General features: G+C 37.9%; 1 protein-coding gene across 1 annotated transcript in view; it reads left to right on the top strand.

Moving 5' to 3' along the window:
- The window catches only part of RASA1 (RAS p21 protein activator 1), a 70,501-nt gene that overhangs the window by 38,517 nt on the left and 4,271 nt on the right, over positions 1–27,713 (top strand). Inside the window, exons 11-23 of the mRNA XM_042788141.1 lie at positions 679–835; positions 3,130–3,217; positions 5,895–5,972; positions 7,274–7,431; positions 7,710–7,786; positions 10,626–10,798; positions 11,009–11,168; positions 11,353–11,495; positions 12,246–12,361; positions 13,594–13,680; positions 16,541–16,608; positions 19,397–19,485; positions 21,083–21,160. Coding sequence (XP_042644075.1) covers positions 679–835; positions 3,130–3,217; positions 5,895–5,972; positions 7,274–7,431; positions 7,710–7,786; positions 10,626–10,798; positions 11,009–11,168; positions 11,353–11,495; positions 12,246–12,361; positions 13,594–13,680; positions 16,541–16,608; positions 19,397–19,485; positions 21,083–21,160 — 1,472 coding nt within the window. The remainder of the gene's footprint in view (positions 1–678; positions 836–3,129; positions 3,218–5,894; positions 5,973–7,273; positions 7,432–7,709; positions 7,787–10,625; positions 10,799–11,008; positions 11,169–11,352; positions 11,496–12,245; positions 12,362–13,593; positions 13,681–16,540; positions 16,609–19,396; positions 19,486–21,082; positions 21,161–27,713) is intronic.

The raw sequence follows: 27,713 nt of genomic DNA, 5'->3' as shown, positions 1-27,713 counted from the left end.
TGGATTTATGTTGATCAAAGTACAAAATTAAGGCTGAAAGTTTTTTCTAAATGGTGCTGTGACTTATGCATTATTTAGTTGCAGAAAGGTCCTAGTCCATTGTAGTTCAGAGAATGTTTTCTCTGAAACAAGTGGAACCAGCCAAATTCTTAGATACAGTTCTGTTTGGGGCATGGTTCTGTTTTAAGTTTGCATATAACATATTCCCATTTCTGTTCTTCAGCCATACTGTTTTAAGATACTGTTATGCAATCTGTTAAACATTGGTCAATTTAGGAGTAACTTTTTAATGTCAGGAGTCTGTTTCTTAATTAAAATTCTAATAAATGAGATCCACAGAATTTATTATTTACAAACTGTGTAGATACAGTTTTAACACTGACTGGAACTCCATGTCCATGCAGTTCATGTGCACTTGCTTAATCCTGTTGAAATTAATGAAAATGTTTAGAGAAACTTGCATCTCTACCTGCATCTCTGAAGAGGGTCCAGTTTTAGCCACATGTTGCATAAAGTTGAGTATGTAATATACTGATAGTATAATGTGTGATTACTTGTAGATCATTCGTCTGTTTGCAATTTGGCAAAAACTTTACTGCCCACTTTTGTTTTCTTCATTTACAAAATTTACACTTCCCTTTAAACAGTATTGTAACTTTTTGCTTGACTCTCCTACAGGTAAAGGAAAGAGATGGAAAAACTTGTACTTTATATTAGAGGGAAATGATGCCCAGCTTATTTATTTTGAAAGTGAAAAACGAGCCACAAAACCCAAAGGACTAATAGACCTTAGTGTGTGTTCCGTCTATGGAGTACATGACAGTTTGTTTGGCAGGTAGGACACTGGGTTTTAAGTCTCAAATGTGCAGCAGGAGGGTTGAGTGCTGGTTGGAGGCATGTGCAGGACAAGTAGCCCTGGCTTGCACTACTGTGCACTGTTGTACAACTGTGGTTGGTGTGGATTGCAAGAGTACGTGTCGACAGATGTAGCTGATGGATAGGAACTTGTTCAGCCATGGCAACTTGATCTCTAGCGACTGTACATAAACAACTTCTAGAATTTAGTGCTAAAGTTTCACTGTGAAATGTGTTGATGGTTTGAGTTTTTTTGCATTGTCATTTTAGAATAATGAGTGCATTAATTGTTCTGTGTTTCATTTTAAAGACATTAGAAATTATGAACTGAGGTTTTTAATCCCTTTGAACCAAGAATTGACAACATAAAGAATTTTGTCAATTCCAGATCTACATTCTTTTGATAGGTATTTGAAAGCTAACTTGATTAGACAGTCTGTAACTGCTTTTCTATTGAAGAACAAATACTTTTGTTAGGTTAGGCCAATTTAGTAGTAAACTAGTTCATATAAGTCAACATCTTCAGAAATTGTTTTTGCAGTTACTATATTCAGAGATAATTTTCACATCAAATCTTATTTACTGTAATATTTTGATACTCAAAATGTGTCAACTGCAAGAAATGTGATTCCGGCAAAGAAGCTGGAATCAAAATTCTTTCAGATACCAATGGTAATGAACAGGAAAAAATGTACATATTTTTTCATTGGTAGCTACAAAAAACCTCCACAGTCCTGTATTATGTCATATAGAAGAAATAAGTCCACTTAATCCTAAAAGTGTTAGTTAGAAGTTCTGGTTATCCCATGGATCTTAATATTTATTAAAAACTGATATACAGTCAACATCTAGTTACTTTTATGAAAAACTTCAAGACAAATGCTTAAAATTAGCGTCATTTCTTAAGCTGCAAAGACTGGTGCTTTTGTTTGATCTGTTGTGGGTTTTATTTAATGTTTGTCATAATTCTGAAAAAAATCCATTAAACTAATTAGAATGTGGAGCATAGATAGAAAGAGCACCAGAACAGTAATAAAAAAAAAACCTACTAAAATGTTCCTTATGTAAATTGGCAATTATGTGGAAAGCTTTGGTGTATATTGTAAACAAGGAATTTTTTGCATAACATCAACTGTCTCTTAAACAGTTTTTAAGAAACACTGCGCTGTGGATGAAAGTGTAATTAGATAGTAAATGATCCTAAATATGGGTAGGAGGAGATGCATGGTTGCACTAGCTTAGGAAGCTGCTAGTGAGGCACACTGTATCTGAGACAAAGTTTCTCCTGTATTTTAAGTAGCTGGTAGAAACTGCCTTGGCCCTTTTTTCAAAAGTACAGTGAGGTCTGCAGTATTACATGGCTCTTTGGTGGCAGTGATTTAATTAGCCCCAGACCTGGCTACTTCCTGCTCTCCCCCACCCTCCTGTGGCATGGCCACAGAGTGCTGTCTCAGCATTTCTCCAGGCAGTGAACGGATGGGGGAACTGAAGACTGGAACTTATTCGCAAAGGAAGTAGGATCCTTCATGTAACACTGGGTTTAGGAGAGCTAAATTTCCATGAGCACAGTGTGGAAAGTCCTAAGTAAAGTGTGTGCTTTAAATAGCTTGTAATTTGGCAAAACGAAACATTTTTGACTGACATTTTGGCAAATGAGTGGAGGCACACAAAATGGCAAAGACACTATAATTGCATTTGAGGTTGTAGAGGTTTGTCATGTACATCCAATGATTAACATGTGATCCAGTACACTTTTTATTGGTCATGAGAGCCGTGGAACATATTCAGATAGGAGATTCTTTATGTTAATATTGTTTCCTGAGCTGCTGAGACAACAGCTCCTTAATGTGTGATTAATTGGTTGGGAACTAAGCCTAAACCTCTACTGCTTTTGAAGTCGTTAGGATAAGCTTTGTTGGCATGTCTTCTCCATTACCAGGTGGCTACTTTGTTGCCTTGACTGCCTATTCTAAAAGTCTCTCAATATTCTGAAACAAACTAGCTATGCTGAAGTGTGGTTTTTTTTAACATCATACATTCAAACCAAATGCCATTTTGAAGGATCTGTAGTTGGAGTTGAGTCTTTCCAGGTGTTGTGATGCTACATGTATACAAACAAAAACTGATACAATGTTCAATGCTCCTTACAGACAAACAGCAGAAATGTATTAGTTCAGTGTAAGCTTTGTTTTGGCACAGATCAATAAATGAAGGTTTCCGTTAATATTACAAAGATTAATAAAACTTACATTTTTTGTTTTGTTTATTTTTAAGGCCAAACTGTTTTCAGATAGTAGTTCAGCACTTTAGTGAAGAGCATTACATCTTTTACTTTGCAGGCGAGACTCCAGAACAAGCACAGGTGAGAGCTTTTGTTAGTAAATATAATTTAAGAAGTAATGTTTTGTCTTGTGGTGTTTAATGATGCTGCCCTTTTGAAACAGGAAGCAAGTGTATCACAAATGGTTAGTGGCTACGTATACTAGCAGGTGTTGCAGTGGAGTAGTAGTGAATCTGTAAGGGGAACTGTTGGTGCTGAGAACCCAGCAGCTATGTTACCTGGGGGTTTTCCTTTGGATGAGTTCCAGTTGGGTCCCATGGACTGAACTTCCATTATTTTCCATTGTATGTTTCTGGAGAACACTTTTTTTTTTTTTTTTTTTTGACATAGTTCAATTCAGAGGAACAATTTACTCTCCAGGACTTTTCCATGTTATAAACCAAAGCATGGTAAGTGGGAGTTTTCCTGTAAAGGCATATTCCTGGTATGAACTAAAGTGCTAAAGCACGTGTGTGTACCCAGTAACCAAAGTGCCTTGAACATCTGCCTTTTGCAGTTATTTGTCCTGTCTGTAAACTGGTGATTGTTCATAGTCTTGGGCCCTAATTGTGCACAAAAAGTAAGGTTTTCTGGTTTTAGTTGGTATCCTTTAGATCCTTTAGTTACTAGCTCTCTAACAGTTATGTTTGCTGATTAAGAATTGTGGGATAGGAGCATAGTTCTCTGAAATTCACTCCCAGGCAGGAGGACTTACCAAAGATGAGATAATGCCCTTATTTATTAAGTTTACAGCTTTGAAAGTCCACAGCTCTGAAATATACCTGTTGCATCAGAAGTTAAACTTTGTATTTCATTTTATTTAAATGGAATTAAATCTGTTTAGTGCAGTTGTAATAGACTGTTATGTACCAGAGCATGAAGGCTGTATAAATTTAATAGTCTTCTCGTGCTGTATATAAAGGAAAGCACAAATTTTCCTGTTAAATTAACAGAAATTTGTGAGTCACTGTGATTACATCAGAATGATGTAGTAGCATTCGTGATAAAATTCTTAATGTTTTTGAGAAGCAGCATGCTATATAGTAATTGAGAATATACACATTAATTTCCACATTCATTACTGTACATTAATTTTTGTTATATCTGCAATGTCTTTTGTGTCCTAGAAATTAAAAGAATTAAGAATGTGTAGAAGACAGAATATCCTGTCTTGTTCCCTGAACATTTGCTATAATCCGCTTTTGGTTTTGATCTGCTTAACAGGCTGTTCACTGCATTTATACAGAATTGAGTTTGTTTTTTTTTTTTTTTAATAATGTGGCTTTGGACTAGGGAAGATTATAGATATTTCTCTTTTGAGAAAGTTCAGCTTTCTTACCCTAACATTTTATAGAAGAATAGCTTTATCTGAATATTAAGGTTCTTATAATGTGGTAGATAAATATCAAAGCAGCACCATCCTATGGATTTTATGTTGTCTTTATGGTTTTGTACAAAACAAAAGCAAATGTAAAATGGAGCCTTACATGCTAGTGTCACTGTGCTTGCTGTGGCACATCGTTCGTGCTCACTGCTGTAAGCTTTGGCATTTAAGGGGAAAGGTTTTCCTGCAATGAGTGGGTATAGAGGCATACTATGCATCCAGGAAATATTTTTGTTAGAGTATTTAGGAGTCATTTGTTTCTTTTGATTGCTACTTCTGAGAATAAGGAAACAAGCTACTGAAACTGTGGTGCATAGCTGAAAGCTTTTCCTTCTGTGAGAGGTTTTGAAAGCTGAAACCTGACTTGCAAAGTATTCTAGCTGAGAATAGCTGCAGTACATGTTCCTGTATTTTTAAAATGTGGAAGATACTGTGAAGAGTAAGATTGAAACAGTGTTGTGGTTTTTTTAATGACATTTTTAAATTGTACTTTGAGAATAGATGGTGGATCTTTGAGATACAGATTTAAGAAGGTTTCTGGTCAAAACCTAATTTGTGCTTTGCAGGAGTTATACAAAATTTGGTGGTTGAAGGACAAAAACTTGAGAATCAGATTATAACGTATCTTCCAAAGGCCCCTGGCAAAGCTCCTCTGTTAGCAGCTTTCTCCTGCTGCAGTCATTTTTTTCAGAGGTGGACTGGCAAGTTGGCAGTGCATCTTAGCTTATTTGTTTTTAAAAAAAAAAAATATGCACAAAGGTTCTACAGTCAGTTTGGTGTTAGACAACCTGTTTATTTCCTTGGTAAAAATGGAATCTATCCATCCACTCTTCTGTAAGCATTTTTGAGCAAAATGGGGAATGATGGATATACGCTCTATGTTTCTCTGTTAATGTTTTAGTTTTTGTTTGACTTATACACAGTATTATGACTGCCATACAAAAGTACTAGATAGAAAAATCACAACAGTTTGGCTTAACTGTAATTTTCTCAGAAGCAAACAAGGTTTGCTTCATTCTATATACCATTTGTAAGTTCATGTAATATTACTAGACTGGAAAAATCGGTAAATTTCACACTGCATATGCATTAGTAATGCCTGATATTTCTAAAAGACAAAATGGTTCAGATTTACAAATCCTTTATTAGGTTTTGCTCAGTAAAGATAAGCATTTTGTTTTAATAATCAAACTTTCATACTTTGGATTTACAGAAAACTTAGGTTTTGCCAAGCTAAAGGGAAGACTTTAAATAATCTTTTAAAATGTGATTGTTCTACTACAAGGAGCTGTATCAGACTGTTTTATTACACTATTCTGCATCCTTCTCTCTTAGGACTGGATGAAAGCTCTGCAGATGTTTTGCAGTTTAAGAAAAACCAGTCCAGGAACATCAAATAAACGTCTACGTCAGGTGAAGCTGATATTATGGGGTTAGCAGTGCATGTGGAGGAGTGCTTGTTTCCTCATTGCAAAATGATACTGATAAATCTCAGAATTTTCCTTTCAACAATAGTAAATCATGCATATGCTTATGTTCCTTTTTAGAGTTACACAGTACCCTTGTGAAACCAACCAGAATGACTTGCACATTGTTACAATATCTACATACATAAAAAGCAAAATGGCTTTAGGCAATCTGCATGTGCTTTGCTAGGTGTTATTTTTTTAACTGTATTTGAGTAAAAGTGTAAAGAAGTCAGCGTTTATATCATCTTAACTTTTAAAATTTACCACATATGGGAAACTTTAGAAATTTGACAGACTTGTGTGACATTGTAAGCAAAATACTCGTTTAACTAATACTGTTAATTTTCACTAACAAATACATGCTGAATCATGCTTGTGGCTTAATTCCTCTTGACCTCTTGAAAGTGCTGTGTTTGCCAGAATTTCTTCAGAGTTTGAGAACAGATAGTCATAAGTGGGTAAGTCTGTAATAATTTGAGAATAATAGGAAAATACTTCAGGAATCCCTGATAATTTTGAATGTTAGGAACACTGACTGTAGTTGATTTAGCAGACAATGGAGAAAGGAATAAAATAGGATGTTTTCAGGATACACAACTATTCTGTAGTTAACATTATAAAGATGTTTGGATACTTCTGAATAAATTAACTAAATTAGGTGACTTCACAGATAAAGTGGCAGGTGAAATTGGGGACTTCAAGCTGCAAAAGCAAAGCAAAAAGAATGACAATCTGAAACAATTCTTTACTTCAAAAAGCAAGAAAATGCTTGTCTACATAAAGGAATAGGATATAATGTGTTACACAAGGAAATTTTATGGAATTTGTTAGGAAAGTGCCAAATAAGCCATTGTGTTTGGAGTTGTCCATGGCTCTTATTCAAGGTGCTAGTCTTCTATTTCAGTAAAATTTTCTGTGCATAGAAAAGCTAGTATTTGCAAATCCTAATGCCTCAAAGATAATTTTAAAGAAAACAAGATGCCTTAAAAACACAGGGCTGGAGATTCATTCAGTAATTATTTGAGTTACTCTTATTTTGTTACTGTTGCCTCTTAAAATGTTCCATTACTTCTGTTCCTTGCTCTTCTTTTTAAGAAATTTTAGTTTGTATTCAATATTCATATATGAACATTAAGACTCTTCCTCACAGAGGATAAAGAATAATTCATTTATGTGTTTTGTGTTTCTATTTTAGTGACAAAAAGTAAATTTTATGTGTGTGTGTTTGTTTTTTTTTTTTTTTAGGTCAGCAGTCTTATTTTGCATGTAGAAGAAGCTCATACACTCCCAGTAAAGCATTTTACTAATCCGTATTGTAACATCTACCTGAACAGTGTCCAGGTAGCAAAAACACACATCAGGGAAGGACAGAACCCTGTGTGGTCAGAAGAATTTGTCTTTGAGTAAGTCCTAATCTTCTTGAATTACTGAATTTCTCTTGTAAGTTGCATTGCATTTAAGCTTCTTAACACTGTGTACTGTTTTGCATATGCTTTTTAAAAATACTGTATGTGTGCTTACACAGCATCAACCTTTCAGCCAAATTCTGCATGGACAGAAACACCTAAATATCTTTGTGTCTTTGGCTGATAATGAGGACTCAGGATTTAAATGAGTTTAGAATAAGCTTAAATGCCAGCCAAATGTAGTATTAATTGAGGCTTTCTGTCTTTTCTCCTAGTGATCTTTCATCTGATATTAATAGATTTGAGATAAGTCTTAGTAACAAAACAAAGAAAAGTAAAGATCCAGATATATGTAAGTATTTTTTTGCTGTAAAAGATGCATATATATATTTCAGCAACACATACTTTGTGTGGTTTTCATTACTATTGTCAAACTTTTTCTCAAGAGAATTATGTATATTCTTGTGTTCACCATACTGCTGTGTTTGTATGTTTCCGTTGTGCTGGTACTGGCTTTCCATCAATGTTTTTATGAGAACCTGCATGGTTTTTAGTAATAAAATGCACAGTAATCCAGTCCTGTGTATCCGATGGCTTTCTTAGCTTTGCTATAGCGTAGCCATTGTGTTATACAATGCCTGTGCTTACCAAAAAATAAGGGGAAAGAGAAGCTGTCCATGTTAGTCTGCTCCATAAAATGCTCAGTGCCATGGAATTTTAAGTCTGATTGCATGGTATTTTTGGGGGGGTTTTTTGCTACTTCCAGTGAGAAGGAGAAAGGCAGGAAAGGTGTAGTACTTCATCACAAAAAAAAAAAAAAAAATATAAAATAATCATTTAGTGGCCTCTGAACAAAATTTGTCTTGTTTTCTTTCCATTTTACCTCGTCTGTCTACTCTTCTTGTACTACTCTTGGGCCTCAAGTAACCTGAAGTTACTTTTGTATTCAAAGTATCACTTTGAATGGGAAAGGATCCATATTTTCTTCTGCCTTCCACAGCAGTTCCCAAGAATTTATTTTCCTCATGTTACTCAGACAGCTGCTTCTTCAAATGTGGTTTTGTTTGTGTTCCAGCAAATTTAACAACAGGCTGGTAAGATCTATCGGCTTTGTAGAAAAGGAGGGGTTTGAAGAACATGGCTTCTAAGCTCTTAAATAGAAAAAAAACTGGATTTTTCTTTTTTTTTTTCCTCATTCTCTTACCACCCAATGTGTTTTTATGTTTTTTTTTCTTATCTCTTATTCAAGGTACCTTGTTTCCTACCATACTTGTTCTGGAGCAACTTTAACCCCCTGCAGGGCAGGACGTCCTCCCTGCCCCCCTTCAAATTTTTGCTTTTCCATTGTGTTCAGAGCTGTCTGTTGCAAAGCCTGTCAGCGTATTTATAATCCATTGCAGTTATTTTCTGTTTGCTTATAATTGTGTTACTGGCTTGTTATGTATTCCTCAGTGCTGATTTCTTGATTATATTATTTGGGGTTTTTTTTTTGAGATTTGTAAGGAAACCTTGACCAAAGTAGAATTACTACTCATTTTGAAATCTCTTGCAGAACCTACTTCAGTTTCAAACCTCTCTCACCTTCCTCTGACTAGAAAACTTTCTGCATAGTAAGAGGAAAAAAGATACTTTCCGTCTGACAGATAAAATGGCAGTAATTGCAGTTGTGACCATGTTCTTGCAGTGTTCTTTTATTCCTTTGAGTTGTATTTCATTCCTCTCACTGAGATATACATGCCTGACATGTGCAGGCAAAATAAGAAAAACACATTTCTTAGTTGTGGGTACAGGAGCTTTGATATTGTGAAGAAATATTCTAGGAAAGTCAATTGATTATCTTGTCTCAAGACGTAGTTCTAGCCACAATGTGGCGATAAGTAGCAGGTGGTGATGAATTGTCTTTTGTGCTACTTGACTGATTTGAATGTGTTTGCTTGTATTAGTTTATCAATGCCAAACAATATGAACTAGGCAACAAGAATGTCCTGAAGTGAACATTATATATGTGATGTTTTTTCTGTTCCAGTATCAGATAATATCCTGATACGTATTGCAGCACTGGGGCAATGGGAAGTCTGCTGGAACTGTTGACAATTTCTGTGAAGCAGTGTGGTATATGGGCTTTGCAGAAATGTGGGGAAAAAAACCCCAAACAACAACAATGCTCCTGTGTTGGTTTTTTTTTGTTTGTTTGGGTTTTTTTTTGTTTTGTTTTTTTTTTTTTGTTTGTTTGTTTGGTTTTTTTTTTATTTTGTTTTTTGTTGTGGGTTTTTTTTTTTTTAATGTGAAGAATTGAAAGCAGATCTCAGAGAGAGGCATGGAAAGAGCAGATGTTTGCTTGAAAGATCCAGGCTGACCAGCTCAATGTGAAACATTAATGGTGGGCCTCTCTTAGAGAGTGGTGGGTGTTTCATGGGTATGGTGTTGCTTCTGCAAGTGCCTGGGCACTATTTTCTGCGTGAAATAACTATTTGGGAGTGTGTGTTCTCGCTCTGGGTGGGCCTGTGCCCCCACTGCTGCAGCTTGCTACCCTGCTGCGGGGCCAGACTTCAGCTGAGGTCCAGGTCGTTGCTTGGCAATTCTGAGCTACCAACACCAGTGAAAGGTGAATTAATGATCTGGCCATTCTCAAGTTGACTTTTGTCATTATCTAGGCAGCAGGTTGCTTGGGAACACTTTTTTTCATAATTTACATGAACTGTTACAGCCTTAACCTGTCTTGGGAAAGCCATAGTGGCACTATAATAATAAATAATAAGAAGTAACAAAGTGGTCAAGGAGTAGACCTGATGGTGGTATCAGCCCACGGCTGGAAAGCCAATGGTGAATTCTGAGCAATTTATCTATTTTTAGTTTCTGACTGCTACCTGGGTTTACAGGGTAGCACTTTTTTACTCACCACTTGGGTGTTACAAAAAAACCCTGTGTCAATATCTGTGCGGCATTCTTGAATGTATATATATATATATACATTCTTTACAGAATGCTTTATATTTCTTCCATCTACAGGAGTCTGTTAAACCACTGAAGAGCAAATCTGTCAATGTATTGGTGGCAAAAATCTTGATTACTCTTATTAATACCCTTGCTGAAACAAGATGACATGTGCTGAAAGCAAACTGGTTTTTTATTCAATAGTAGCACAGTTTTGCTGGAAATAACTTACTTGAATAATGCTTTTTTCCCTTAAGTGTTTATGCGTTGCCAATTAAGCCGATTACAAAAAGGATATGCAACAGATGAGTGGTTTCAACTCAGTTCCAATGTACCATTAAAGGGTATTGAGCCAGGATCTTTGCGTGTTCGAGCACGATATTCTATGGAGAAGATTATGCCAGAAGAGGAGTACAGTGAGTTTAAAGAGGTATGGAGTTGTTTAACGTGTCTTGGTTCATCTGTCAAAACTAATTTTTTTAGTTGTTTCAGACAGATGTCAATAACACTGGTTAACATCATTAAATAGTATTTAAAGTGACATCTGTATATCACTACAGTTGCATGACAGCAGTTTTTCCAAAACTGTTGTATGTTAGGAGAAGTTTATGAATATTTCAAAATTCTGTTTTTCTTTCAGCTTATACTCCAGAAAGAACTTCATGTAGTCTATGCCTTGTCACATGTTTGTGGACAGGATAGAACACTGCTGGCTGGGATTTTATTGAAGATTTTTCTTCATGAAAAGCTTGAGTCCCTGTTGTTAAGAACACTAAATGACAGGGAGATAAGCATGGAAGGTATTGACTACACTACACTAAAGTTTACTGGAACTCTGGGTGTGTGGGGAGAGAAGGGCTCTGGTACCTTCCTTTTTTCTCCTCCTTTAGTTACAACTTGTATCAAACTATACACAGCACACTTTTCCCCTGCTTTTTGTTGTCTCCTTTTTTCAACTTTTCACTTCACTGTCTTTTTTTTCAGATGAAGCTACTACCTTGTTTCGTGCCACCACTTTAGCAAGTACACTGATGGAGCAGTATATGAAAGCCACAGCGACAAGCTTTGTTCACCACGCACTGAAAGACTCTATATTAAAGATAATGGAGAGCAAGCAGTCCTGTGAGGTGATACCTTGAACTGTTTTAAAACATTTTGGTTTGTGGACACAGTTATCTGCTGGTTGTTATATTTTCTGTTTACATTAAATATTAGCTTCAGAAATGTTTATTAATCTCTCACAACTAAAATTTGTTTATATGAGAAATACAGGAACTGAATCCATTAAGAGATTTTTTTTTTTCCCCCCCCCTGTATTTTGGCTTTGAAGAGTATACATAGTAGAATTTTAAAAGGTTTTTTTTAACTAAAACTTCTTTAAATTATCCATTTATTGTTTATCAACTGTAGGCTGTCAGGTAGCAGTTACCGAATGTCGTAACATAAGTAATTTCTAGTAGACTCAAGTTATCATAGAAATCAATGTCTGAACTTTAATTTTAATTTAAAACTTACTGATGTTACTGAGCCTGAAACTGTTTTGAAAACAACCTTCCTAACTTTTGTATTTCACTTTACCTTAATTGTTGAAAGGGTGGACATCCTCAGAAATTTGGATTGAGACAGACAAAAAGGTCATGCAGGCAGTTAGTGGTGGATATCTGAGGTGTTAAAAGCCTAATGCATTAGAACTTAAAACCATTGCATCTTCATATTTCCTGACTAGCTGTTGAAACAGACTTGTGAGTTCTGTAAAAGACTTGTACAGCAGCAGAATATTTAATTTACTTTGAAGTAGTATTCAGTGTGTAATATTATGAAACTATATAAGTAATTCTAGTTAGAAGAAGTTTAATCTTTTTCTTTTTTTGTTTCAGTTAAATCCCTCAAAGTTAGAAAAAAATGAAGATGTGAACACTAATTTGGCACATCTACTCAGTATACTTTCAGAATTGGTGGAGAAAATATTCATGGCTGCAGAGATACTGCCTCCGTAAGTTTGTGCTTTTCTGTTCAGATTTGTATTTGAAAATTCCTGTTTGTGTGAATTACATTGCACCTTTAAATGATGTTCTTACCTGTTCGTTTTCTGGTAATCAGTCATAAGACTAATTTCTTTAGGGTTGCTGTATGCACACAGAGGAATATAGATAGGTAAAAAAATAACACTTTCAGGAATTAATAGTGCTTTTTGCAGAAGTCTCTGGCTGGCATACGTGCTTTTCTTTGAAGGAGAAGCTACTAGACCTAAGAGGTCAGATAAAGAACAATAATAAAAATAATCAATCTCATATTTCCACAAAGACAGTAGTAGTCAGCAGAGAGCTATATATATTTAAGTTGATTACAAATTCTTTCCAGTCCTCCCCTTCTGAGAAAGAGATGGGATTATTAACAGCATATTAAAAATACAGTCAGGTAGCAGTAGAATGATACCATGCCATAATTACTTCTGTCTGCGAATGAAATGCAGAGTTTATATTTTTTTTCCTTCCTTTTTACATTGCTAAAATAACTTGATTTAATAGCTTAGATTTGAATCATCTATTAAAAAGTGGATAGTACTATCAGTTTTCTTTCACTGTGTCATTAGCTTTTAAAGTATACAAAATCCTCAATTTTGAGATGGCAAAGTAGGACAGAAGTGTTTCTTTTGTATTAGTGCTGGCAAGGTTAGCATTAAAATTTGTACTCCTCTTAAGTATATGATGCTGCTCTCAAAATGTTCTGAAATACACCACAATTTTCCATTTTTTTATGGGAGAGGACTACTGCTGTGTTTGCTTAACTTATAAAACCTAGCCCTCATTTATAGAAAGAATAGCTGCTGTTTATTTAAGAAGAGAAAAATTTAAAAAATAATAATAGTCAAACCATCAAAATTGTATTTTTTAAAAGGAAATATGCTACTTAAGAAACAGGAAACAGTTATAAAACATTTAATGCACATCTGAATAACCACTGAATTGCATATAGAATTTTGTATTAAGGCTTTTCCTTGCCATTTATAAATTTACTTTTTAATACAAATTTATAAATTGACTTTTATGAATGTATTAACTTACAAATTTACTCTTAGGTAAAGCTGATTTAAAGATTATGTCTAAGTTATAAACATAGAATTTATAATAGTTCTGGATCAAGTAGAAGATTGGTCTAGATCCTTTCTGACCAGCATTTTTGATTGTGTTTAATGGAATGAGTAATTAGCTCTTATTTTTGCAGGACACTGAGGTATATTTATGGGTGCCTACAGAAGTCTGTTCAAAACAAGTGGCCAGCTAATACCACCATGAGAACGAGAGTTGTTAGGTAACTTGTCACTTTATACTGAAAACAACCTTTTAAAGTATGGTTAAAGACATACCTCAGTCTGTTTACCTATGTTTCTTTCAATGACAAAACTGTATAGTACTTACATAGGTTACAGCAGTATTTGATATTTACGATGCTGAGGCATGATATCCCAATTAAGGATTATGAGCTTGCTAGATTCCTATTAATGTTTTTAGAGCCTTGCCAAAATAAGATGACACAGCCTAGAGGTCAGCATAGCTTTACTTAACAGTTTTAACTTTGAATTTGTGTTTTGTCAAGTTTTACAAACTCATCTAAAACAGCAATTTCCTTTTTCATGCTGGAAAAGAAAAACTTCTCTCAGAGCAATAGTTAACCTTTGTGATACCTGTGGAGTGAAGTGACCTCTGGGGATCACGTTCTTGTCATATGCCATCTGGGAGGGCTGTGCCTTACCCCAGGGACTCGTATGTAGTTTGTGTTCATTGCTGGAGGAATCCTACATGGTTTAAGACCGATGACCTTTTAAAAGCAGACCCAACACTGTAAGGAGTCTAACACCTCATAAAGACAATTGGACTGTCATTAGATTTTGCTGAGGTACTCTATCTACTCTGTGTTGGGATAGGTAGTTTTCTGCATCATAGAGGGCTCCTGGTTGCTGGTGTTGGGCTGCTGGTTCTTGTCACTCTGAATAAGCATTCTGTTGGTTTCTGAAAATCTGTGTTTCCATCCTGTCCCAGTTTTGTTTAATTTCTCTGCTTCTGCTCAACCATGTTCACACATTCCAGAGTTCCTCCAAAAGTGTTGCAAATTGCTGAACCTGGTTCCTCTGAACTGGCACCAGCCAGAAAAACTCCAGTGTACTTTCATAAACCAATGCAGTACGCTAGTTCTTCCTCTAATACTCTCCACTCCCTGTACAGGTCAAACAAAAATCTTTGACAAAGATGTCCTCTTGACACAGTTTTTCTAAACACTACCAGGGGTTTTAAGGGTATCAGAGCCACATCTTTTTTTTTTTTTTTTTTTTTTGTGGTGTGTGGCAGTCATATGATTTGCAGAGGTTAATCTCCTATGGAGGGAGTCTTTCAGAGGATTTGTCTTTGGCTTGTGTTTATCATTTTGACACCAGAAGCCTTACATCATCCAGGGTACGATGCAGGGGCATTACCTTTAAAAGGAGGCTGGTCTTACTGTGAGAGCCCCTCTTACTTTGAGAGACTGACCTGCTGGAAGGCTGTAGAGCTCAGAAGTGAATACCATATCCCTTTCTGTTCCTGCCCAGCTCCAGAGAGAAACATGTGGCCTTCCTTAGTGGGCACCACTTGAATTCAGGGTTTTCCAGAGGTTTCCACTGAATGCTATAAATATTGGATCCTTTGTTCTTGTGATGTTAGTCTTCACAAGTGGGTACTAGTGATTTCTCTCTAGAGTACAGAGTTTCATACAGCGATGATTATTATATTTTACTGAACTATTTTTCATCCAAGAATGATTAAATATTCAGGGGCAGATGGACAGTTTTTAGATGTCAAGGTATCTTCTCTACTATATCAATCAGAAGGTGCTGCTATTTCTCTCTGGTCATAAAACCCCCAATGTAGATACTGACTCATTCTTAATTTAGGCAAGTTGACCAGGGTAAGAAGCAGCAGATCTTCTGTATCAGCAAGGTCCATGCTAGTTTCATACCTCATTGGCCTTCAACTTTGGGCACTTTTAAAAGAGGAATTGGTGTATATGCCATGACTTCAAAATTAATTACTTCCTCATAGCTTTAAATAGCTTTAAATTCACACCATAGAACATACTTTAGTTTCACATATAGCCAAGAACTGTTGCCTTACCAGCCCATAATTTGTGGTTCTTGGCAAAGTAAGAATCATCTATAACAGTATATATTAGATGTCCTGGCTATGTACAAGATGTGTTAACCTCACTACTGTGTGTGTTGTTTTCAGTTAATATGGACTTCACCATCACTCTGTACTTGTCCACAGGCAAGATAGTGTAAGGCCCCCTCCTTCTTTTATAAGTGGTCAGGCTTTGGTGGTATTGTAGTGAAAACCATCCTGCCAGTAGTGTCCAGCCATTCCAAAAAACATTAATGATGATTTTGATTGTTTTAGTTGGTCCATATGCCACTTCACTCTGTAGCAATTAGCCAGAATTGAGGTTAACCTCAGGTGGATGTTTTTACTTCTGCTGTTAACAAGAAGTTGCATTTTTCTCATGCTATTGAAGGCTATTCTGGGTTTCTGTTGAATGAGTTCCTCTAATTCTGCAGTCAAAACAGAGCACTCTTTCCCTAGCTTTCTAGATGGCAACAATTACTTTGTGGAGGAAAGTAGCAGATCCCTTATTATTTTTCCAGTGTAGCATACTGTCACCGGGATATGGATTGGTGTAAGCTGACCAAAGGCTGTGGTGCTGCCAGAAGAGAGGTTCCCTCTGCCCCCCTGCTCCTGAACTCCTCACACTGGCCTTGGGGAATGGGTGGCTGCAAGGATGGGTGCCTTGCGGTAGCAGACAATGGAGAACCTTTGGGAGGTCAGAGACCAGGGTCAGCTCCTCTTTGAAGCTGGCGTGGTCTGAGATTGGCTTCAGTAAAACTCCACAATTAAGTTCTTCCCACATGGTTTCAACAGTTCACCTTAATTGGGAAATCGATTTGCCTATTCTTTCAGCTGTTATCAGAGTTGAAGTCATGGCATGATATTCTTAATTTGTTAATGTATTCACAGAGTGCATGCTGGTTGGTTGGTGTCTATCTCAAAAAGATTCCACGCTAACTTGAATCCGTAAAGACTACACAATTTTACATTAATTCTCTAATTGAACTGGTCAAAATACAATTTTCTTCCCATTTCAGTGGCTTTGTTTTTCTTCGACTGATTTGTCCTGCTATCCTGAACCCAAGGATGTTTAATATCATCTCAGGTGACTATATGCTTTGGATTGAACTCATACTTTATACAGTAGTACGCATTAAATTACTGTAGTGTCTAATATAGCAAAATAAGAAATTTTTTTGAACACTGCATCTAGAGTTATGTTATCCATGTCACTTGTCTGACTTTTCCATAAGGCAGCCAACATGCATAAGGGTGAAAACCCTTAAGGGTTAGATTGTACTTATCCCCAATAACATTTTAAAGTCCAGAAAAGCATGCATTGTGGTATTTAATAACACAATTTTGAGTTAAAGTCTAGCAATGTGGAATATATGGTAGCAGTGTGAAAAATGTGTGTGATCTTCAGATATCGCTTTAAATACAATGCAATGCTGAAGTTAATGGCTGAATTCAATGGTATCTCTTAAATGAACAAGATTTATAAAGCTGAAAATGAATCTGCAGAGCTTGGAATACATTTGTGTACCTAGAAAATTATTCTTGAGTAACTTGTTTGAACGTCCTGCGTAGCTAGCTTCCAACCTTTGGAGAAGTCTTTACTTTGACTCGTTAAGTACAGTCAATCTCAAATACAGAGTCTTAAAAGATGAGATTGAGAGGGGTGAGGGGTGGCATTTAGAAAGGGTGAGCTGTGCAGACTTGAGCTGGTAGTCTTGGTTGACTTACAGGCCATATATAGGAGAGTTCCCATGGGCTTGCCTAAGTGAATGTTCTCACCACATAAAGTCTTACCCTGTTCTTTGGAGGTGCACTTGGTAGGGTGCATCTGTAGTAGTTAACTAAAACAGCAACAGGGAACGTTTGCATTGGCAAGACCAGGGTTGCAGAGCTGCTGGCCCATGGCACAGCACTGGCTGGTATTGGGTAGCATTCTCCCAAATGGCTCGTAGGGGCGATTGGAATGTTGGCACACATCAGGGACCCCACACCTGACCCGCTGTTGGCATGGGGCTTTCCTGTTGTGAAGCTTTAATGGTGAGGCCATAGCAATTGCCTTAAGCACCCAGAAGTGTTTGTGGGCAATTTTAACTTAACTTTTGTGAGAGGAAAAGAGGAATGAAGTACTGGAAACTATTACTGTTGGACATCTGAGTTGTTTAGTTTTAAAAGTTTGCACATACTATATTTCATCTTTGTTTTCTGGGGTTTTTTTCTTGGCAAAGATCACCCCAAGCTGAGGGCACTTAGTTCACGCTAGCCATTGCTCTTTCTCGTTCCCTCCCTTCCACTTTCTTGATTTTTACCAGTAAAATGCTGATTTGGGGATATGAGGAAATCAGAAATCTGATTTGGAAAATACTTTTTTTCTTTATTCATAGACAGTTTTTAAGGCAATATAGCATGTTTTCTATTGTGTCTCTTTAAGCTATACTAAATGAGAAGGGCTGTGTCGAACAGAAAGTTCCTTTCTCTCACCCAGTAATCACTTTCATACATGCTTTGGAGAAAGCATTTGAGAAATGTGGCCTGGTACACAGTGATCCTTTCTTTAGGATTTTATTATCTTCAAATAATTTGCAAGTTGGGTACCTCTTAACTTGGGTTGCACTGTGGCTGCAGGTGTAAAAAGTTACCTGTAAATTTGAGTAATTCATTTTAAGCTTGCCTGTAAAAGTCTTGCTCTCCTGTACCTCCAGTTCTTGACTACTGCTACAGTAAATTTTCAGACTCTGTGTAGGCATTTTAGAGCTGTTCAAAAAAAGGGATGAGGCAGTCCCTTTGGACCAAAGCTTCCAACGTGCCTTCTTCCTGTAATAGGGAAAAAAGTAGGGTGAAGGTAGGGTGTATAGGTACAGCTCAGTATCAGCAGAAGTCCTATCACCTTGACAACTGTGACTGAAAAAGAAATTGTTGTTTCAGAAGTTAAATCCATTGCTTCAAGTATCTTTGAGGGTTTTTTGACATAATTCACTTTCTTAGATCAGTTCTCCCAACCTGAAGTTCCAGATTCGAAGGCTAGTAATGTTTTCCAGCACTGCTGCTTCAAAGGCTTGTATTGTACCAAGCACTAGATACAATGAATAACTGACATGAGTTGTGTAGCTCCAGCTATGCAAGAAAAATTACAACTTATTTTTCAATGGATTTTGGAGGGAGAGGGGAAGAACGAACAACAGAAGATGCAGGTAGCCAAGAGCATATAGTGTTCTTATGAAGAATTATAAAATTTAGAGCTTATATAATAAATGTGTCAATTTGGGAATGCTTCAAACCTGCCTTTCAACCAGGACATTTACTGTAACTAGAGGGAAAAATAATTTTGTACGATCCTACTGGGTAATATCACTTGTTGGAAAAGGGAGTTTTAACTAAGTGGTTAATGTAAAGTGTTAAGTGCAATGTTAATTAAGTACAGCAAGTGACTATAATTTCAGGGAAATAGAAGCCCCAATTGCATATAATGTTTACTCTGTTTTCCTGATGCCAGTAACTTAAAGTATAATGTGTATAACTTGTCAGAGCCCACTTAAGTGGGTATACACAAATAAGGAAAAAGGTAAACTTGCTTTTTTTTGTGAAAGTAGTTCTTGCTTCACCTAGCTCGTACTAACACCACTTTATTTTGTGTAATTGTTCTATATGTAACAATTACAGAAAATCAGATGTTCATATTAATTTAATTTTTGTGGACATTACTAAAGCAACAGAAGTTTTACTTCACCAAGTGACATCTTCCACATGCAGTTCTACTATAAAATTAAAAATGCTTTATTTCATAAAAAAATATGAATTGGAGAAGTGGTTTACTTCATGTGACTGCTGTTAGTTTTAAATGGAATGGCCAGTAACTCTCTACTTCATATTCCTGCCAGATTCTCCTTCCCCCACTGCTGCAAGAACGCTGACGCTGGTCGCCAAGTCTGTGCAGAATTTAGCAAATCTGGTTGAATTTGGAGCTAAGGTGAATATAATTTTACACATACAGAACATCCTAGAACTGTGTTTCCAGTACATTTCAATGTTCCTGTGTAATACATGCAAAAATATGTTGCTGATTTCTTGTGCAAAGACTGACACATGATCTGTTTGTCCTCATCAGCAAGGAAGCCTCATTACTGCAATTTCTTCTGTCTTCTTTGTTTAGAGCTAAACAGGGTGTTGATCTGAACTAGAGCAGTAGCATAAAGTCTGGTCAAACTGGGAAGAGGAGCCAGAACTGTTTGAGAGGAAGTGATCTAGAAATTCACATTAATGACTTGGTACATCCCATGAAGATGTTCAGTCTGGCAGTAGGAACACCAGCAGTGGTCTGTTAAAATAACTGATGAACAAATGACCATACCAGTAGGTTATAGGTATTACAGAGTGTGATGTAACCATAGATTGATGCTGTGAGAACAGAGATAAACTCACCAGGCATTTGTTCGAAAGACAGCATTGGCAGTATCTGAAGCATTCTTTTTTTCTGTTTGCAACAGAAAAGGTAGCAATCACACTCCAGTAGTTCCTGCTTTAGAGGGGAGAAGTGGCGGGGAAAAGGCAGGCAGCCATCCTACCACAACAAGTGTCCACGATGGTAAAACAGGCACATCTTCTTTTGGAATATCCGTATCAAAAAGGCAACTGAGAATTGCTGTATCAGGAGTTTGTGATGGGAAAGAATCAGAAGGATAAATATTCTGCCCTAAATAGATGATGGGAGGGTTTTTTGCATTTCCATTGATTATTTCACGTCAAAGGGAAGACATACATAGTTCAGTAGTATTGGCGTGCTTCTGTACACAACCTTGAAATGCATTCCACACACATGTTCTATCTGCATAGTAATGAAGTTTCAGATTGAGAGTAATCAGGCCTAAATTCCCACCTTGGTATAGATTATCCAATTTTGAAACAAACGAAGAACTGCTAACTCTTCCCCCTCACTTACTTTCACTCTGCATTACTTACTGCTTAGATTGGAGTTTTCTGTGGTAGAGCACTTCAAAGCACCCCTTCTATTTGTACTCACTTTCATATTGCTAGACATAATTAATGTTGTAAATCAAGTGTACATATTGCACTAAAAAGCCCCAGCTTTCAATAAAGTTTCTATTATAACACTAGGAGAATGCCAACAACAACTAGTCTGTTTCGGTTCCCAGGCTGAAACATGGTTGAAAAACAAATCTGTTGACTTAAGCATAATGAAAGTGACTTCGGGCTGGCATTGTAAAGTTATTTCTCTGACGCACCTAACTTGGAATGTAAGCGTTAATGAAAGAGCAAGAAAGAGGGAACTTTTAACTGATCATACCTTTGAACGTAGAGCATTTGTGCACTGCAGCTAGGTACTGAGAGACAGTCATCTTAATGCAAATTCATGCCATGCATAAGAAAATTTCTGAATTGGAGATTCTCAGTCTTCTGAGTAGAAGAAACTCACTTGAAAAAAATAAAATCACTCCAAATTACATTCTTGCTTTGCAATGTAGTTTGTTTGTCTGCACTGTGTTCACTTCAGGTATGACAGTTATCTTGGCATTAATTTGTTCTAATGCACTTTTAAAAATTACCAGGAGCCATATATGGAAGGGGTAAACCCATTCATCAAGAGCAACAAACATCGCATGATCATGTTCTTGGATGAACTTGGGGTAAGTAGTTAAAAAAATCTTTACTGGAAGGTACATAGCAATAGTGTAAGTGAAAATTCTTTACACATATTAACTAGCTCAAAAATGCATCAGCTCCCACACAATTTTAAATGCTTCCAACTGATTAAATTTTTCTTATGCATGTATAGAAACCAAAGATTACTGGTCTGCCATATGGAATTAAAACCATGAAATACCATCTTAGACTTTATTCATTTAGTGCTTCTTTAGATATAAGAAGCTCAAGTAGATTTTATAGCTATGGGAATTAGAAATCTTGGCCAAAAATATGAATCTTTAAAATTAGTTTTAAAACAAAAATTTATATATATAGCTTGTCATATGGTTTTGACCACAGATTGAAATTATTTTTTGCTTTAAAAAATATTAGGTTGAATTTCAGTTATGTGTTACCAAATGTGTCACTGCATGCATTCTAGATACTGTAATTTTAAAGGGAACTGCAGTTACCATATAACTGCATATTAAAGTGTATGTTAAACTTTTACGGTATGATAGCAGTAACATGAGTTAGGTCTTCATGTTATATATGTGTATTTTTAAACCACGAATTCAATTTAAAAAACAAGATGAAAAAAGTATGCCAAGCTTCCTGAATTCATCCCTTAAAAGTGACCTAGACTACATCTCAGAATATTTTGGTAAGATATAAAAATGGGTGTGGCATTTGGATGGGTTGCCATATGTCACCTTTTTGTGGTTAAATTCTGCATATTATATGTCACTTTTCTTTAGTTGACAGATTTTTGCATGAGGTCTCTGAAAACTGTTGGTTTGAAAATAACTGTTGGACTAATCTACTGTTTTAATTAATTATTGTTTTATGACCAGTTTAATGAGTTACTTAAAACTTCAGCAAAATCTGTAACTATTGCTGCTGTTCTCTCATCTAGATTGAAAAGGAAAAAAAACAGGTAATGGGTGGATTCCCTCTCATTTAGGGGAAGGTTATGAGTCTGTATGCAGTAAGTTTCTCATTAGCTCAGTGGTAGTGTAGCTGTTGTAGAGGGTCCCAAGATAAGCAGAAAATAGTTAAAATAAAAATTATTTTAATGCAATCAGTTGGCACTCCAGCAGTTACTCAAAAATGTCCTTGAGAAGAAAAAACTGTTACTGCACAAACTCTTAGGATTTAATGACAATCCAAAATACTTCATCACTCACCTAAAAAGTGAGGGCTCTCAGCCTCGAGGAATTTCTTTGGGCGGCATCCTAACCCAGGAGGCAAACCTCAAGAAGTTTCATTGGGTGGTGTCCTGACCCAAGGGGAGAGTCCTCAACTGCAGCCATGCTGCTCCATGGGGGATGCTCAAAATGGCTCCCCCAGGAGACTTATTTATACCCAAGAGGAGTCTGATCTGTGGTTATCATCAGCCCTTACTGGCCCCAATTACTGTAAAACCCTGAGAAAAAGGGCATGAAAAAAAAAGAATAAGCAGCCACTGCACCTCAACATCAGGAATCCCCCTCTGGGTCGGGGTGGATGGACCTGTGGATCCACCTTGTGGCCACAGTCATCGTTCTGCTGGTCTCCTTGGAGTGGTGGCACAGTGAACTCTCGCCTCCAAGGTTAAACAGGAGTGCAGTCCCAGTGAGTTTTAATGCTCGTTGTGGTTTGTCATTGCTTGGTGATTACACGAACAAATTCTAAAAGATGCGCTCTACTATTAAGACAGACTTCACTACTTAAACACTAATATAACCTAATATTACTCTAATATAACTAATACAAACCATAATAAACATAACTACAATCATTATAAAAATTGAAGGAAACTAATTGTCCTAACAAGGAAAATTCAAACATATCCAACCAACCAGTTAATACAGCAACGATTGACTCTCTTGCCACTTTCTTCATTTGATGACCTGAAGTGACACTAACACATTTGGGACATAGATACACCTTCTTCCCTTAATAGCACCAAGTTCAATCACATTCTTCTAAAAGATGCCAAGTTCACAAAATTCATTCACCACTGTGTTGTCATCCAAGTTCTGATTGTCCGTATGGGTCACCATCACCAGTGCCAATAGGGGTGCTGAAGCCATCTGTTTTTCCAAGATCCTGAAAGTAAAACAGAACTAGGCCTCAGATTAAAGCCCGGGCATCAAAAGTCACCAATTACCCATTGGACACTAATACAGTCAGTTCTTTCACCTTTATCTAGGACCTTCCAGGCATTGTAAACCTCTAGGTTTTACTAAGGTCATAGGGACAATGCCAGTTGAAGGTAACTTTACCATGACAGCTTGCCCTACGTATATTTTCAACAGGAGCTGGTCTTTGTGATTGTTAAATATAGGAGTATCACCAGCCAATAGCCCCATAGGGCAAAATGCTCATATCTTTGGTTTTCCATAATTTCCCCAGCAATTATTAACAATAAAAATTGCTTGTGATAATAGTGTGTCCTAGTTACATTGTGAGACAGAGACATTGGCATCTCTCTTAATCAAGCCAGCAGTTCTCTTGATTATGCCATTGGCCTGAGGATAATATGGTGTATGAAACACCCAGTTAATACCTTCTTCTGCCCAGTCTTGCACCACCGTGGCCATGCAATGTGGTTTTCATTGTCATTTTGAATACATTGAGGGATGAGCAAGATACTAAACCATCCTTGCAGAACTCGGACTGTTTGGTCTCTGGTAGCTGTGCTAGCACCTGTAGCCATAGATAACCCTGACACTGCCTCTACTCCTGCCAGAATGTATCTCCTCCCATGAGGGAGCTTCAAAGGAACAATATAAAAAGTTTGCCAGGAGCTCCAGACTGCCTTACCTTGTTCAACATGCTGGGCCAAGGCTTGATTTGGATGGTTAGCCTTAAGCCTCATTCAGCATTGTGGACAAGCCATAGAACTGCTTCACATGTTTTCATAGACACAGGCCATCCCCAGGACCAACACTCGTAAGAGAATCTATTTTCCCTGAGTGACCTCACTTAATATGTAGCCACTCAGCCAACCAAACCCAATCTTCTTTATCACTGTCGACTAATTTGGGCCAAGTGATCTTACCATTGATTCCATCTCACAGCAGGGGTCCCATTTCTTGCATGGCCCTTTACCCACCCCACCTTTTAGGGATTGTGATCTACCTGTTCCTAACAATTATTGACAGTCCTTGGCTCTCCAAACCTTTGTAGAGCCCGCTTCCCACTGATGACATTCCCACTGGCATATCTACTCTGTAGCACCCTTATAAGCTGCATAGGAGCCAGTATAAACCACAGTGGTGCCATTCTCTGCTGCCAGCACGAGGGCGTGCAGTTCCCCAACTTGTGCACTACCTTCCCTCTCCCCTCTAACTGTTTTACTGATACTAATTGCCATTGCTGCTGCTTTACATTGACATTTTAATCCCACTTGACAGTCACTCCTTGTGTATCTGAACCTGTCGTCAATTTGGGTGCCTCCATAATCAGGGAAGTTTATAGGGTTGGCCTAACAAAATCAAATCTGCATTTATAGGATGTTTGGGCTTTCTTAATTGCAGTAACTAAGTAACTCCCTCTAAAGAACCATACTACTTCTGTACCATGGCTTTCTGGGCTACCCCTTTTGGGGAGTGTGACCCCTTAAGAATTTAATTTAAAAGAAGAAAAGGGCCTTGCACTACAACATTGTGCATGGTATGTAACCTCTCTGCCTCCTTAACTGCTGTAGTAAGTGAGAGGAGTCTCTTCTCCCACTCCACATACCACTGCTCAGTTTCCTTCAATGAAATGGAAGAAAATAGCAAAGATCCAGCTGGTCCCTGTGGTCCCTTTTGAAACACACCACACTAGCATGCATGTTCTGCAGATCCCTGCTCCACTCTTAGCAGAGCCTGTGGGTGCAAGGGCCCCAAACTCTGATAGGTCTTAAGTTCATCCTTTAAAATATTCAGGGCCTCTGTATGCTGTGAAGTCCACTCCCACTCTATTTTTTTGAAGCAGATCATGAGCAATCACTGAAAACCCCGGTATAGAATAACCCAGTGTACCTAGCAGCTGCTGTAATTCTGCCTTATTACCTGGAGTTTGCCCCTTTTCTGGTAGCCAACAGAGTATCATCAGGTACTGCAGCTGCTCCAGCCACCCACCAAACTCCTAAAAATTTGATTTCTTGCCCAGGACCTTGACGTTTAGAGGGTGGAATATCTGGCTTGTTCTTAGTTAATGGGTCCCAGAAGATTTCAGCCACTTGCCCTACCTGTTCTTGAGTATCTCCACCAACTAAAATATCATTTAAATACAAATACATATGGACGACACCTCCACTTGTTAAGAAGTTTGGCCAAAGCATTATGAGCGATAGTGGGGGAATGTTAATATCCTTGTAGGAATTAATTAAAGGCGTATTGTGTCCCTCCTTCCCAAGTACAGGCAAACTGGGGCTTATCCTTGTCCCTTAGGGGAACCATAAAAAGCATACCTTTAACATTTAAAGCAGCCATCCATGGGTGAGTGGCTGCCTGTGTTGCTGTCACTATTCCTGTGTTGTTCCCCCACTGTGTTGGGACAGCAGCTGTTAAATGTGGGGTGTGACTGTTCAGTCTCTGATAGTCAATCATTAGCCACCACCAGCTGTCTGGGCTATGGACTGGCCAAACTGGAGAATTATACAGGGAATGTGTGCGACTTAAAATCTCTCTGTTTCTAAAGATCATTAATTGCCTCTAAAATACCCCATTTGGCAGTTGTTAGCAATGGATATTGAGAGACACGGGTTACTTTAGATTGCGGTAGTAAAGAAGCAACCTGCAAAATTCTTACATGAGTCACCCCTGTCCATCTACCTCTAACACTCTACACTCTGCTGTCTGGCAATACCATTGCTTACCTGCCAGCCTGCCAAACCCTAATATATTTCCCTTGCAAGGGCTTAAGCCACCTCCACAGCTGTCATCCACTTTCCCTCTGGTGACCAAAACTGCGTTCGCACTATGGGACATTTTTCTACTGCCCTTGTCACACCTATTGGATTTACAGTCTTTCTCAGTGATTTCAGTCCTAACTCAGTGGCTTGATAAGATGCTAATTTGGGCCCCTGTATCAATTAAAAATTCTGAATATAGGGCTCCTTGTCAGTGGACCGTTGGTAGGAACTCACCATGTGGAGTGGGGGGCCCGACCCCCAAAGTATGGCTTCTAGGTTTTTGACTCTTTCAGTTCCCCTCTTGATGCCACAGAAGGGTTAAATTTCTGTTCCTGAGGGAGTGCCATTGCCTGCATTTCCCTTTGCTCTTGGCTTTTCCCCTCCACCAATGCCACCAACTCCTGGGTGTGGTGGGTGTGTTGCCCCTGTAACATTGCTCGGGGTGCCCCCGATGCCAACAGAGGTCAATCCTTACCGGATCATAAGGTCGACCTGGCCTGCCTCGGTGCAGGAGGGACTGGACGTGGATCTTTAAAGCACCAGGGAGCCCTCTGATAAGAGGTCTAAGGTGGCTGGGGTCCACCAGCACGGCAGTCACTCTCCCATGCCACCCCCTCTCACATCGTCTGAACGCAAGCAGCCTTTTGCACTCACTCCAGCAATTCTGGTAATCCCTTCACCTCAATAGTAACAGTTCCCCCCCTCTCCTTAGGGTCCACACCCCCAGCCCAGTAAGCCACTCGAGATGTTATCGACTTAACATCACTTAAAAACATTCCAGGACCCCAGATCCCCCCACCCTGTCATCACTCAGTAGGATTTGATTCCCCTCGGTTAAAGAAACTCCACAGATACTTGGTTTCACTTTCACCCAGCTCACAGGAAAACTTGGGAGTTCGCCACGGTCGGGTCCTGCCCAGGGGATCATGCGAACGGGGGTTTGGGGGTTCCCGCCTTGCAGACCCGTGTGCCTTTCTGTTTTGATGAGAGGTCGCACATTTCTTTCCTCCAGTTCCTCTATTTCCTCCAAACTGCTTTCATCAGACTCTCCCCAGACATCCTCATCCCACTCCTTCAAAGTCTACACTCATTAACTTTCGGATCTGGACAATTCTAGGGGTTTTATTTTTGTTTGTGCTGACATAATTTCAATTTTTTGTTCCCATAACCACACTCGCTCGCTTTCTTGTAACAATTATTTCCTTAAAAAAATCAGATTGTAATAGTTTCTTTAAATTATCTTTTTCCACCATTCCAAAGTAATCTTGTGCCTGAATCAAATAAGCACCTAAGATGGCACACATCCTCACTTTACTTCTGCCATCCCAAAAACTTCCATGGCTCTGTTCCAACTTTCTCACAACTGCCACCAGATCAAACCACTTCTCCTTCGCCCACTGTACATCTGGGGCAGAAGAGACACAGCTGTGCCTCTGTAATAACTGCTCTGTTGACATGCTGGCAACTACGCCCATTAAAGTGTTGCAGAGGCTCTCAAAATAAACAGACAATAGTTAAAACCAAGATTATTTTAATACAACCAATTGGCACTCCAGCAATCATTCACAGATGACAGATCCAAATGTCCATGAGAGGAAGAAACTACTACTGCACAAACTCCTAGGATTTAGTGACAGTCCAAAATGCTTCATCATCGATGTAAAAAG

This window comes from Tyto alba, unplaced genomic scaffold (genome assembly GCF_018691265.1).
Source record: "Tyto alba isolate M040663 unplaced genomic scaffold, T.alba_DEE_v4.0 Super-Scaffold_13, whole genome shotgun sequence".
In the NCBI taxonomy this organism is placed as follows: Eukaryota; Metazoa; Chordata; class Aves; order Strigiformes; family Tytonidae; genus Tyto; species Tyto alba.
Note: the sequence above shows the minus strand (reverse complement) of the source record. Positions and strands in the feature narration are given on the sequence as shown.